Source organism: Phodopus roborovskii, unplaced genomic scaffold (assembly GCF_943737965.1).
Source record: "Phodopus roborovskii unplaced genomic scaffold, PHOROB, whole genome shotgun sequence".
NCBI lineage: Eukaryota > Metazoa > Chordata > Mammalia > Rodentia > Cricetidae > Phodopus > Phodopus roborovskii.
This window is the reverse complement of record NW_026126409.1, coordinates 17,981,167-17,994,862: the sequence shown is the minus strand read 5'-3', so window position 1 is coordinate 17,994,862 and position 13,696 is coordinate 17,981,167. Positions and strand designations below refer to the sequence as shown.

Here is a 13,696-nt window from a genome sequence, read left to right as displayed (position 1 = left end):
GTGCTGGGCTCCTGGCTGTTCAGTACTGTGTGTATGGATTTTGTGCTGGGGCCCACAGTACCCCACACCTGTGCTGAGTGAGAGGCTGCCAATTGGGTTGGGTGGAGATAAACAAAGCAAATAGGCACCCGGCTGCAGTATGCAATTCGTGCAAGTTCCTGAGTTGGCTGCAGACTGAAGACTGTCTCTCCCTGCTTGTAATTTGCCCAGCTGGGAAGGGTGCCTGTCCCTGCTAATGAGACCTTTTGAAAGCATTTTCCTCACACCACCAGAAGTGTCGTGAAGCCGAACTGCATCAGTGGGAAGAGAAGGAGTGACAATGGACCTAGCTATGGAGAAAGCTAAGGGCAAGGTGCACCAGAACCTGGAGCAATCTTTCCTGGCTACTCTGAGTAATCCACAGGTGACATTACTGTCTGTACACAAGAGGTGCTCTTTCAGGAGGAGCTCTGGGGTTCGGGGCTTGGCCAACCTGGAGTCTTCAGAGGAGAAAGATCCTCCCCAGCCAGAAGAAGAATTGTCACCGTGTGTTTTAACTAGAACCCTGGAAAGGAGTTCCCAGGTCAGTGCACCGGCTAAGAGGCTCTGGGGACTGAGACTAGGTTTGCACTTGGAGGTAGATCTAGGTTTCCTATGAGGAGAAACTTGGCTGTGTGTGTGTGTGTGTGTGTGTGTGTGTGTGTGTGTGTGTGTGTGTGTGTACAGGTGTCATACTCACAGGAGTCAAGTCCAAGGGTTAGGGTCAGGTGAGAGTGTGAAGTTTGGATCTTGTTGCTTTATATTTTCAGGAAAGTTTGTTAAGCACAACTTTCCCAATCTACAAACTAGACAGGCAGGTCTCCCTTGGGTTTATTTGTGACAAGCATGCTACACAGGTCTCTGTCCCTGCTTCATACTTCCCCTTTCTTCCTTTTTATGAACTATGTTCCTTATTTTGCTGATCTCAACTTCTCAGACAAAATACTTTAAAAACGTGGCTTCAAAGGGAATCTGCTTTTTCTTGAACAAATCAATGTAAGTTTTGTTCTGCCAAAGGTTATTTTTGCTCAAGAGTCTGTACAGGGTTTTGTAAGAGTGGTGGTTTTAATTGCGTTTCCAAGTGGACCGGTGGTGGTCTACATGGGATTCTTTCCTTGAATCGGCAGGTGTGGGGAAAAATCATTTTGAAGGCATCCATCCTCCTGGAGACAAAGAGAAGTCTTCATTAAACACTTCCCCTCTTTTAAGAGTTTTTCTGCTCTTCATTTTTGTTGTCCCATTCTTGTTTATTTAATATTTTTATGCAGGATCTTATTCTGTAGACCAGACTGGCTAAGAACTCACTGTGTGTAACCCTGTAATTTACAAAAATCCTTCTGCTTCAGTGTCCCAAGTGCTAGGATTACAGGGTTGCTACCACCATGCTTCTCCTGGTATTCACTCATTGAAAATTCCCAAACCAAATTGTGTGTGTGTGTGTGTGTGTGTGTGTGTGTGTGTGTGAGAGAGAGAGAGAGAGAGAGAGAGGGAGAGAGAGAGAGAGAGAGAGAGAGAGAGAGACAGACAGGGAGGGAGGGAGGGAAAGAGAGAGATTGACTAATGTTAAGGACCTATTGTTCTTGGATATTGATAACAAACAGTTTTATTTAAAAGATTCCATATTTTGCTATCATCTCTTTAACCAGGACACTCAGATTTATTTTATTTTGGTTTTTTTTGAGACAGGGTTTCTCTGTTTAACATCTCTGGCTATCCTGGAACTATCACTTTGTAGATCAGATTGGCCTTGAACTCACATAGATCCACCTGCCTCTACCTCCCAAGTGCTGAGATTAAAGGTGTGTGCCAGTATTATCCTCTGAGATATTTATTTTTAAAATAGTAAAATCATTTTTTTTTTTTTTTTTTTTTTTTTTTTTAAGTTCAGAGATAAGGCTTAGTAGGTGTAGAACATGGGCCCTGGTTTAATTTCCCCCAATTTTAACTGCTTTTTATTTTGGATGAATTTGTAGATAGTTCTAAGAGACCCTTTCCAATTTTTTTTTTCTGGGCAGGGATGTGTGAAATTGGCTAGTTTGGGTAGGTCAGGCAGGCCAGACACAAACTCCATGCTCAGTGTATTTCTGTTACTTTGCTTTCCAGGGAGAGTCACCGTTCAGTTTTTACTTTGAGGCTCTTTAAACTACATTAAACAGGCAGGCAAACTGCTCAACCTTTTAGAACCCTAAAGAATAACAAAGCGTTTATTCTGATGCATGCTGTGTCACTGGTGTACGAGACTCATAGCTGACGTTTATATCTTTAGCTAAGTGTTGTGGAAAGGAGACTAGTAAGCGTTTTCCTTGGGGAAATGCTTCAGACTTCCTGGCCTTTGTAAACCCAGACTCTGAGATTCAAGCTATGCTGCATTTTAATGGTCAGCACTAGTCTCTTGGGCTGAGAGTCCCCTGAACCTGGCAAGGGTGGCAGCCGCTCAGAAGAGAAGCTGACGAGGAAGCCTTACTTAGTAGGCACTCCTCATTTCATTATGGGCTCCACTTTAGGTTTTGAGACAAGGTCTCACTGAACCCGGAGCTCTCCTCTTAGGCCAGACTAGCTGGCTTCATGCTCAAGAATCCCTTCTATCTCCTCACTGGTGCTGGGATTACAGCTGTGTGTGGTGCCTTGCTTTTTAAAAGTTTGTGTGCTGGGGTCAAGTTCAGATCCTCATGCTTAGATGGCAGGTATTTTACCAACTAAAGCAAATCACTGATTATGATACTGTGTTAGGTCTATTATAAACAAAAATTCATGGGAAACTTCTTCCTAAACAAATTTGTGGTGGAATGAGAGGAATATGGGAAGATAAAATGAAGAAAGTGGTCATTTTCCCCCTACATGTATGCATATGTATATATATGACTGTGTTTGTGTGCACTCATGTGCATATTTTCAAATATGGAATCAGACCTTCCTGCCTCAGCCTCTTAAGTGCTGGGATTATATGTGTGAGCCCAGATAATTGCCTGATCTTCTTTTAACTTAATTGTTTGGGGAACATTTTCTGTTAGTATATAGATACATCTGCATTATAATTTTTATTCAAATACCATTTTAAAAAGTTGAGATTACTTTTTAGAAGGAATTTAAATAATCTTCAAGTAGAGGACATTTAAAGTAACTGGTTTATGACCCTAGGGACCAATCTACAAGCCCATTGTAGTTGAATACTTGTTCACTGTGAACAGTGTATTGCATCCAAGCCTGTTATGGATCAAAGTTTGGATGTCCGTTTAGCAATTGGCATTGTATGTGTTAATTGCCACTTACTTTCACCATAATCTAAAGAGGTATCCTCATCACTGTAGCAGCCACGAAAGCTCCTGCTGCCGAGACTTAAAACTTGAGTTTGATCTCCATGTCCCACACAGGGAAAGAGGGGAACCAACTCCTGAAAGCTGTCCTCTGACATTCACATGTGTGTCATGGCATGCTCATGCCCTTCACACACTTACACACACACACACTCTCACACACACACAAAGTAATTAAAAATTTTAAAGTTGCTTTTTAGATTAATAAGTTTTTCTTGCTTAAATCTTGTGTTTCTTATACAACACAACATACATTCTATTCAATTTAGAATTAAATCATGACCTAGTTCTGTTCTGCACTCTTTTCTTTTAGCAACTATAGATATCTTTTCATATGTTCACATAATGAAATTCTCAGAGTTTCAGAGAAAATGTCCTGGGACCTAGGACAAAGGCAATGGGCATTTAGCATTTTGATAAGCACTACCTATTTGAGAACTGCTTTTTGAAAAAGTACACATTTACCTTTCTGTAAACACTGGTTGTGAATTGTTTCTGCATGTGCTTTCTTATGGTCCCAACAAGCTTGTCAGCTTGTCAGTGAAAAGATCTTCATATCTTTATACTTAATATCTTAATACTTTAAAGTGGCTTTGTGAGCCACTCCCAGTTCTTTTTCTGAAGACTGTAATAATGAGTTCTCGTCATGTATGTGTTCAGTAATGCTGCTATAAACATTGCATTAGATTCACAGCGACATTTTTTAAAGATGTGTGTTTGATTTACATGAAGCTGGTCTACCTGTGCTTCCCCGCAGAAAGAACTACATTTCTTTGCCACTATAGCAGAGGTCATCTATCACCCTATGGGCTGCGACCCCCAAAGACCATGGAAAACACAGAAATTTGCATTATGATTCATAACACTAGCAAAATTACAGTTATGACTAGTAACAACAAAAATAATTTTATGATGGGAGGTCACTATAATCCGAGGAATCTGTAAAGGATCACAGAATTGGGAAAGTTGAGAACTACTTTAGTTTTTTTTTTTGTAATAATAAAATTCATTCATCAAATATAGTCAAATATGATCATTTAACAGTCTAACAATAACAACAATACCCTAAGTCTATTGATTTCTGTCGTGTGGTATAAATATAGTTAGTGCCAGTGCTGACATTCTAATGAGTTGATATGTGTTTACACATTCCACGTAACCCTTTTACATAATCATATCGCTTGGTTTTTATTTTTAATTATGTGTATCTGTGTAGGTATGTGCAATGCATGCGGGTACCGGCAGAGGCCAGAAGAGGGCATCAGATGCTCTGGAATGCATGCTAGGCAGTTGTGAACTTGACATGTGTGCTGGGAATGGAAGGGCAGCCCTCTGAAAGAGCAGCACACTCTTAACCACCAAAATCAACTCTCCAGCTCCACCTTGTGGTTTTCAGTTAGGTTACTTTACGATTACTTTAGTCAAACTTTTTTTTTGTTTGTAAGACTTTTACAGTTATTTGATAGAGATTAACCTATCAATTAAGCCTTTGTTGTTTGGTAGGGAAAGCCACTCTTCTTTAAGTGGAGAGTTATTGAAGAAAATACACATTCGAAGGCAAAAAAGTGTGTGTTGTGGAGTAGTTGTTACAATAGGACTAGTTGGAAGCGCTGAGATTTCTTTGAAATAGCTGGTACAATTTTGCAGGAGGATCTGTGAGAAATGACAGGAAGGGAAGGCCAATGCAGTGTGGGGAGAATCCAGAACCCTTTACCAGCCAGTATCTGCTTAAAATCCTCTTACTTGCCTGCCGAGAATCAAGGGTTCCAGCGTGATTGACATTTGCTTAAGGCCTTTCTCTCTTCTCTGCTTAAAACCTTACAGTTTCTAGGAATCCCATCAGAAACTCCTTATAGTAAAAGAACATGTCCTAACCCTTTTGTACAATCCTGTTTTTTAAAAATCGGATTGTAATCCCACTTGGGGCACCTCTAAAGTCACTCTATAATTTCATTTATTAAAGAGAAAAGGATGGGGCTAGGGAATCAGCTGGTGAAGTGCTTGCCACACCGGCGTGAGGACCTGAGTTAGACCCCAACATCCATGTAAAAGCCAGGCTCATGGCCTCTGAAATCCCAGTGCTGGGGAGCCAGAGGCTGGAGGATCCCTGGGGCCTTCTGGCCAGCCAGTGTGTCCAAATCAGTGACCCCCATTCTGGCCCTACACATGAAAGGTTTTGTTTTTATTTGTTTTAATTTTAAAAATGAAAAGGAAAGACTATTAGCAACCCTTTGAGGAAAGTGGTGCATCTGACTAATGCCAAGGCCCATCACTGGGCTACCATGAGGAGCCACACCCTGGACTTTATTCTTTCTGCGAGCGCCTTTGTGTTTTTACTCTCTGACTCTGCTCCATGTTCGCTTGTGCTTCATAGAGCTTCAATTTTTGCTATAGTCAATGATCTAGTTTTGCCTGTATCTAGGTATGTAAGAGAATAAGGAGATTTCTCAGGCGGCTGCAAGTGACAACATGGAGCCCTGTCCCTGCCTCTGAACCCACTGAGACAGTGTGAAGTGTCACTAGGAGAGGGTACCACTGTATTACAATTTTTATTGTGAATTTATTTTGCTAATAATACTATATATATGGTATATATTGTCAACATTATATACATTATAATCAACATGTAACATAACATTATGGTACTATAAGCTATCATCTATCTATATCTATATATCTATATATATAAAGAGAGAGTTTATCAATTTTACTCACTTTTGCTAGGAAGATGCTTATTGCCTTTTAAGTACTGTATATATGCACATATCCATGTTCACACAAAACAACAACAACACACACAAAGTGATGAGTGTCTTTTAAATTAAAAATTTTAAAGTTTCAAAATATACATTTAAAAACATTATTTTATAATACTTAAAGATAACTTAAAAAGGTATGTACTGATGAATAGGCATATGGGTATTCCTGTATGTTTGCAGTGCTCAACATAGAGACATCAATTCCTCCATATTGGGGATATTAGAGATTGACACCTAGTCATGCTGATTTGCAAGAGATCCCTTTCTCCTCCTTTCCTCTCCTGAATACGGAGCACTCACTCTACCACTGAGCTACACCCCTAGCCCTGTGTGAGCTGCTGTGAGTCTGGCTATCATTTTCGTCATCTGCCCTTTCCAGTCTGATAACAGAGACTTAGGAGGAGAGGCTGAGCAAAGCAGCATCCCTATAACCGTGGGACAACCGAGGTTCTGGGCTACAGTGACACCTGCTTCAAACAACATAAAAACAAACAAACCATAAAAGATTCTACCAGGGGCTACCAAAAATTTTTCCTCAAATTGATGTAGGTCTGCAGCAAGAGTTCCCAGATGGATGGAATGAGGTGAAAAAAAAAAAAAAAAAAAAAAAAAAAAAGGCTTCCATAAGCCTGCTCCTGGACACAGTTTCTAGCCTAGCCTCGGTCTAACTCCAGGGTTGTTTGGCAGAACTTTCAATCTAAGCCTGTGTTGATTTTAAATATAAAACTCAGAAAGAGGGTTCCTTTTTCTTCTCTCTACAAATATTGCATTAAAGAATGGACTTAAGAGCATGTACACATCATGTGTCTACACTAAAAGCTATCCAAACACTGTGTAACTGTCAGCAGATTGTTCTCGCTATGGTGTGGCTCCGGGGTAGGACACTCACGCACACAGGGGGCCCTAGGTCCATTCAGTACTGCAACAGAAGAATGAAGGCGATGGTTCTTGATGGCCAAGTGTTTCATAACTGTTGTTTGAAAAGCTTTGTCTGATAGATGCCTGTTGTGGAAGACCTGCCTGACTAGAATTGGGTGAGTACTTAGTATTGTCTGTCACTGATAAACTGCTTCTAACACTTCCGTAATCCTTCTGCTGGGAACATGTAGACTCAGCTGTGCAGATGTTGAGAGCTGGCACTGGCCTTAACTTTGGTGTATTGTAGGCAGAGCTGGGACCCCATGGAGGGTGGATATAGAGAGAATCTATAGAGCTTCCTTTCTCCAGCACACTAGCTGGTTGGAGGGTTTTGTCTTATTTCAGTGAGGCAGTTTCTACTTTCTGTTATGCTGTGCGGAAGTAAATGTTCTTAAATCGATTCTTAGTTCTTCCGAACTGTTTTTCTTTCAGTTGAATCAGTCTTTAATCATTGCCAATCACAATCAAGTCACTGTTCTGGGCCTATGTTGTGCTCATAATGTTGTTTTAAATTAGTGTTTAGAATTTTGTGCACTGCATATAAATTGCATATTAAAAGTGACTTCCTTGTATCACTGCCACATGACCTCCTCAGCTGCCCTACCATCCTCTTCATACCATAGTGGTTTCTTAGGCATTTCCGTAATAATCCACTTGAGTAACCGTCTCTTGTCTCACAGTTACTGCTATTTTTATCCAAGCCCTGTGTTAGTTCCCTTCCAACACAACTTTGTTTACCTGGGACTGACCTTGGCCAGCAGGAATACTGATACCGCTTACATATTGAGACTTGCTCCTTGGGAATACAGCCTGATCCCCTTACTACCTGTGAGATCCGCTAGCTAGTCAAAAGGGAAGGCTACATGGTGAACCAACCTCACTGCCAACAGCTTCAGCTGACCTGCCAGCGGGCAGCTAGGCTCAGTTTAGCAGGCATATGATGAGTGAATCAGCTCCATCCAGGCCATTGTATATGATGATATATGGGGCAGGGATGATCCCTCACTACTGACTCACATCCAAGGTGAAAACTGAGCTGCCATTATGAGCCATTAAGTTTGAGTTGTATAGCAACAGAGAACCTAAACATGGAACACTACATACTCTGTTCCTTGTTCTTGCCACTGAACGATATATCAGATACCAGTCTGTATGGATATGTACAGTGATGCCTAATTCATTTTAAGAGCGGTGTAGCACTCTACTGTGAGGCTATATAGTAACTTACTTCACCAGACTCCTCTTGTTGATAGATATGTGTAGTTTCTACTTTTATGGAATGTAATGTCTTTGTTGCGCTAGGCACTTCATTTTAGCCTGAACATTCCTTGGATAAGTCTTAGAAGTTGAGTTGCTGAGTCAAACCTGTGTGAATTTATTTTAGTAGGTATTGCTGGATTGCCCACCAGAGAGGTTCAGTTGCCTTTCAGGATGTCAGAGAGAGGCCTATTCTTTAAAAAGTGTCTTTAACCTTTATATTTAAAGAGTGTGGGTGTTTTGCCTGTCTGTATGTCTGGTGTATCATGTGCATGCAGTCCCTGCAGATGCCAACAGAGGGCATTAGACCCTCAGGACCTGGAGTTGGGTGGTTGTGAGCCACCATGTGAATGCTGAGAATGGAACCTGGGTTCCCTGAAAGGGCAGCCAGTGCTCTCAACTGCTGAGCTGTCTCTCCAGCCCCCATGTCTTGCTTTTGAGATAGGACCATGCTGTGCAGCCCAGGCTGGGCTGGAACCTGTGACCCTCCCTCCCACTTGAGCTTCCCAGGTGCTGAGGTGACAGGTGTGTACCACAGCACCTGGCCTAGCCTTTCTTTTTTGCTAATTTTGTTTTCCTTTTTGGGGGGCAAACTGTCTTCCTTTTCACGTTGAATTGTTGGCATTTGTCTCTTTGAAGGGATTTTATAGACAGTGAACCAGGTTTTGGTGCGTACCGTGTAAAGCAGATTTTTGTATTTCACCCCAGCATACCTCCACAGCTTTGTTCACAGGCATGTAGACCACCTGTACATTCCAGTGCTTCTGGGCCATGGGAGTGTGTATTTGTAGCCTGCACCCAAAGGTGATCAAGTACAGCTAACATTTCCTAAGACATACAGGGTTAAGGCGGTGTCCCACTCAAGGTAATCTTCTCTAGTTCCATCCATATAAATGCAGAGTTCATGACTTTATTTTCTTTTCAGTACTGCATTGTGTATATGTACCACATTTCAATTATTCATTAAACAGCTGAAGAACATTTAAGTTGTTTCCATTTCCTAGCTATTGTAAATAGAGAAGGCAGCAGTGAACATGACCGAGCAAGTATTTGTGGAGTAAGATTTCCAGTCTCTGGGACATGATGCCGGGGAGTGGTATATCTGGGTCATATGGTAGATTTATTTTTAGCTTTTGAGGGTTTTCCACAGTGGTTTTGAAAGCGGCTGTACCAGTTTTCAATTCCAGCAACAGTGAGCAAGGATTTCCTTTCTCTATATCTTTTCCAGCTTTTGCTATGGGTTGTTTAGTTGACCTTTTGCCATTCTGACTAGGATAAGATGAAATCTCAAATTTTGTACCATTATCATATTATTATGCTTCTATAATATATTTTGAAGTCTGGAATTGTAATCCTTCCCGCATTGCTCTTTTTGTTCACGATTGTTTTGGCTATTAGGGGTCTTTTGTGGTTCCATATGAATTTTAGGATAGTTTTTTTTTTTTTTTTTTTTTTTTTTTTCTGTTTCTTTTTTGAATGAGATGGGGATTTTGTTTGAGGTTGCACCATTTTTATAATGTTGATTGTAGTCCATGGAGTGTCTCCTCATTTTCAGGTATTTTCCTCAATTTCTAAGATTTAAAGTTTTTATTGTAGATGACTTTCTCCTCCTTTAAGTTTATTTACAGATAATTTATCATCATTGATGCTATTATAAACGGGAATGGTTCCATGATCTCTCGATCTCTCTCTGTGTGTCAGTTGTTGGTGTATAGATAGGTTATTTATTTTTTGTAAGTTGATTTTTGTATCCTGCCATTTCATTGAAATTTTTATCTTTTCTAGAAGTTTCCAGGTGGGATTTTTGAGGTTTTTTTTTTTTTGTGTATGCCATATCATCATAAGAATACTTTGACTTAATCTTTTCTTTTTGGTATTTTAATTTTCTTTTTATGTCTTAGTTGCTCTAGCTAGTGCTTTGAGCACAGTATTGAAAAGGAGTTGAGAGAGTGGACAGCCCTGTCTTATTCATGGTTTCCAGGCAGAAGCCCTTGGAGTTTTGTTGCTGTGGAGGTGGTGATAATGACTTTGAATTGCCCATTCTGTTCTCATTGTAGGGGTGTTTGGGATGTTTGGAATTCTGAGATATACCCATTGCCCAACCTCAAGATGGAGGTTGAGGTTAAGTAGGGGGTGTGGGAGTGTTTGGTTCATGTTGATCCAGGCTTTGTTGGAGGAGAGGAAGTTGGAGCACAGGAAGTTAGCATTGAATGGAGAGAGCTGGCAATCCTGGGGTCACAAGGGATCTGCCTTCTAAAAGATGAAAGGCACTTGGGTTTATGGCTTACACAGGAGGGAACAGACCTTTAGAGGACCAGTGGGAGAGGTTTGGTCCACTCTAAATGCAAGTCTATGGATAGTTTGGTTAGGGACTCTTCGTGTTCAGTTATGTGTTCCACTTTGCAGGGGATTGGGAATCATTTGATGTTAAAGGGTATGGTTAGGCATTTGGAGATAAATTTGGGGCCGCTGTTTTTTTTTTTTTTTTACTGAGAATAGGAGTGGCCCAAACTGAGTATTATTATGTCTGTGGTGGTAGTGATTTTGAAACTGTTGTGGCATTTCTGTTTGGTGTGGGAAAGGCTTGAACTCCTCTTGCAATTGTGTCTAGCAGAACAAGAAGATAGTCTGTATCTTCTCCACAGAGTCATTTGTGTTAAATCTGCCTGTCAGCCAGAAGCAGAGTTGGGGTTAGTGGTTTGACTGGTTTTTGCTAACAGAGGGGGCCTATTGTAGCAGTTGTTTGTCCTGTGGGATAGGTAATCCCATGCCAGCAGGAACTGAGTGAGGGCTGGAGGTCTGGGGTGGAAGAGATTATGCAGAGCTGAAAAGAAAAGAATTTTTGTTATGAGCCTTGGGTGAGTTTAACAGTTGATTTTGATAGCACCATGACCCATCCCAGGAGCCATCTTGTGGAATGATTTTGTTTTGCTCTGCTGGAGTAATGGGGGAAGAATATTAGTTTTTGGAAGGGTGAGTGTGTGTGTGGTATTATTTAGCATATTTGTCAGCCAAACTGTTAGTGGTAGAGACATTGGGAATTTGACCGATGTCCCCTGAAGTGAATGATAGTGTTCAGTTTTGACTACTAGGAGGCTTGTAAGAATTTGTGTATAAAAGTGCCATTTTGAATTAGAGTGTTATATTGGGTGAGGAAGCCTTGTTTCCACCAGATGGCTGCATCAGAGCACATCTGTATTTGGGGGGGGGGTCTGTGTATAGGTTGGTTACGGTATCTTTAGCCAGTAGTAGAGCTGCAGTGAAGGCTGTGGATGGGGTGTGAGTGGCATGCTTGTTTGGAGCTATAGATTGTTATTTATTTGTTTGTTTGTTTATTTATTTATGTTTTTCAAAGCAGAGTTTCTCTTTATAGCCTGGATGTCTTGGAACTTGCTCTGTAGACCCAGCTGTAGTCCCAGACTCAGAGATCTGCCTGCCTCTGCCTCCCAAGAGTTGGGATTAAAGCTGTGTGCTGCCATTGCCTGGCTTGGAAATATAGGCTGTATAATAGTTTAAGCAGCTCTTTTGTGACCCTTAGAGGAGCATCTGTCTCAGAACTAGTCAGGGGCATTAGGTATTGTTTATCTAATTGTCTTAGTGTTCTTTGGATATGAAGAGACACAATGTCTAGGCCAACTCTTATAAGGAAAACTAATTTATTTGAGGCTTGTTTACAGTTTCAGAGGGTTAGTCCATTCTCATCATCTCTGGGAGCATGGCAGCATGCAGGCAGACATAGTGCTGGCAAAGTAGCTGGGAGTTCTATATCTGTACTTAACTCCATTACACTTCCTGGTACTCCTTTTCTCTTCAAAGTGTATATTTGTATTTTTCCTTGCTCAGCTTGCCTTTTTTTTTTTTTTTTGTTACAGATCTGCATAAGAGTAGACACTGATAGCCATGAGATTGTCTTGAAATCTTTTCTGCCAAAGCCATTAACTGAAAATCCTTCAATTTAGCTTCAGGTAGATATTTTGGACAAGTGCAAAAGGCAGCCACATTCTTTGCCAATATTTCACAGGGATGGTCTCTAGGCCACTTATTAATATTTTTGTCCTCTGAAATCTCTTGAGCCAGGTAGCCATAACATACATTGTTCTCAGCATCATCGTCTTTTTGCATCCCTACTAGTGTGGCCCATTAAGCCTTACTTTAAGCATTCAACTTCTTTCCTAATCCAAAGTCCCAAAGTTCACATTCTTCCAACAAACAGCATGGTCAGCCTGTCATGATAATGGTCCAGTCCTGGTACCAAGTTCTGTCATAAGCTGTTCTATTGATGTGAAGAGACACCATGACCAGGCCAACTCTTACAAGAGAAAGAACTTAATTGGGGGCCTGCTTATAGTTTCAGAGGTCTTCATGGTGGGGAACATGGCAGCACATAGGCAAACATGGTACTGGAGAAGTAGCTGAAGGCATAGTCATCAGAAAGAGAAAGACACTGGGGTGATTGTTCCAGTATCCTTTTGTTCTGTATCTCTTAGGTTAGGCTAGGTTAGGTTATTAATTTCTTCTGGTTTAACTTTGGTGGTTTGGATGAATCTAGAAATACAGTCTTTTATGTTTAAATGAGTACAGTTTTCTTCTTTTTTACTGTTCCTGTGTAATATTCAGAATTTCTTTGATCTTTGTTGTTATGTGTCCTTGTTCATCTCTGACTCATTGGAGGACAATTCTGTAGGACTGTTGGGTTTGGGGTTTGGGGGTGGCTAGAATACTGTATTGATTTTTCATGTTTGTATTTTTTTTTTTTTTTTTTGTCATGAGACCTGGGCACATGAACTTCTTTTGTTAATTCTGAGTCTGATATGGACATAACATACTGGGACACACACAGCACACGGGCTGGGTTTGGCTTGGAGAGTAAATATGATGTGGGTGGGATGGAGTCAGATGGACATAGAGGGGTGGACTGGTGCACAGTATGGATATTCTAGTCCAAGCTTGGAGGTTGGGGTGGGGTGGGCTGGGGTCAGATGAGGAGGGGGACACTAAATTTGAACCTGGGCTGGATCTGGGGACTGAGGAAGGCACATGGAAAGGAGGAGATGCTAAGCTCACCAGGGTGGATCTTGCAAGACACATGGGGCCAAACTGGGCCTGGAGTTGGATATAGCTTGGGGGTGCGGGGGAATGAAGTCAGGTGGTAGGATGAGGCCTGGCTACTGCACAGGTATGTGCCCTGGCCCAAGCCTGGAGGTTGGTGGCAGGATGTGGGATGGAGGCTGGATCTAGGGGTTGGGGATGGTGCCTAAGGAGAACATCTGGTGGACTTACCTTGCTGTCCCCTGCTATAAGACATGTAGTCCTGGGCTGCTCGGTATGAAAATCTTGTTTCTCTCTTGTTGAGTGGCTGCTTCTAGCTCTGTTTTCTGTTACCACAGCTTGTCAGGTGGTTGAGTAGCCGTATGGGCTTAGCATTCAGTC

General features: G+C 41.4%; 1 protein-coding gene across 1 annotated transcript in view; it reads left to right on the top strand.

Annotated features, from left to right (window-relative positions):
* Window positions 1-304: 304 nt before the first annotated feature.
* The window catches only part of Atp7b (ATPase copper transporting beta), a 49,317-nt gene continuing 35,925 nt past the window's right edge, over window positions 305-13,696 (top strand). The window contains exon 1 of the mRNA XM_051182109.1: window positions 305-562. Within this exon, the coding sequence (XP_051038066.1) occupies window positions 320-562 (243 nt within the window). The 5' untranslated portion in view covers window positions 305-319. The remainder of the gene's footprint in view (window positions 563-13,696) is intronic.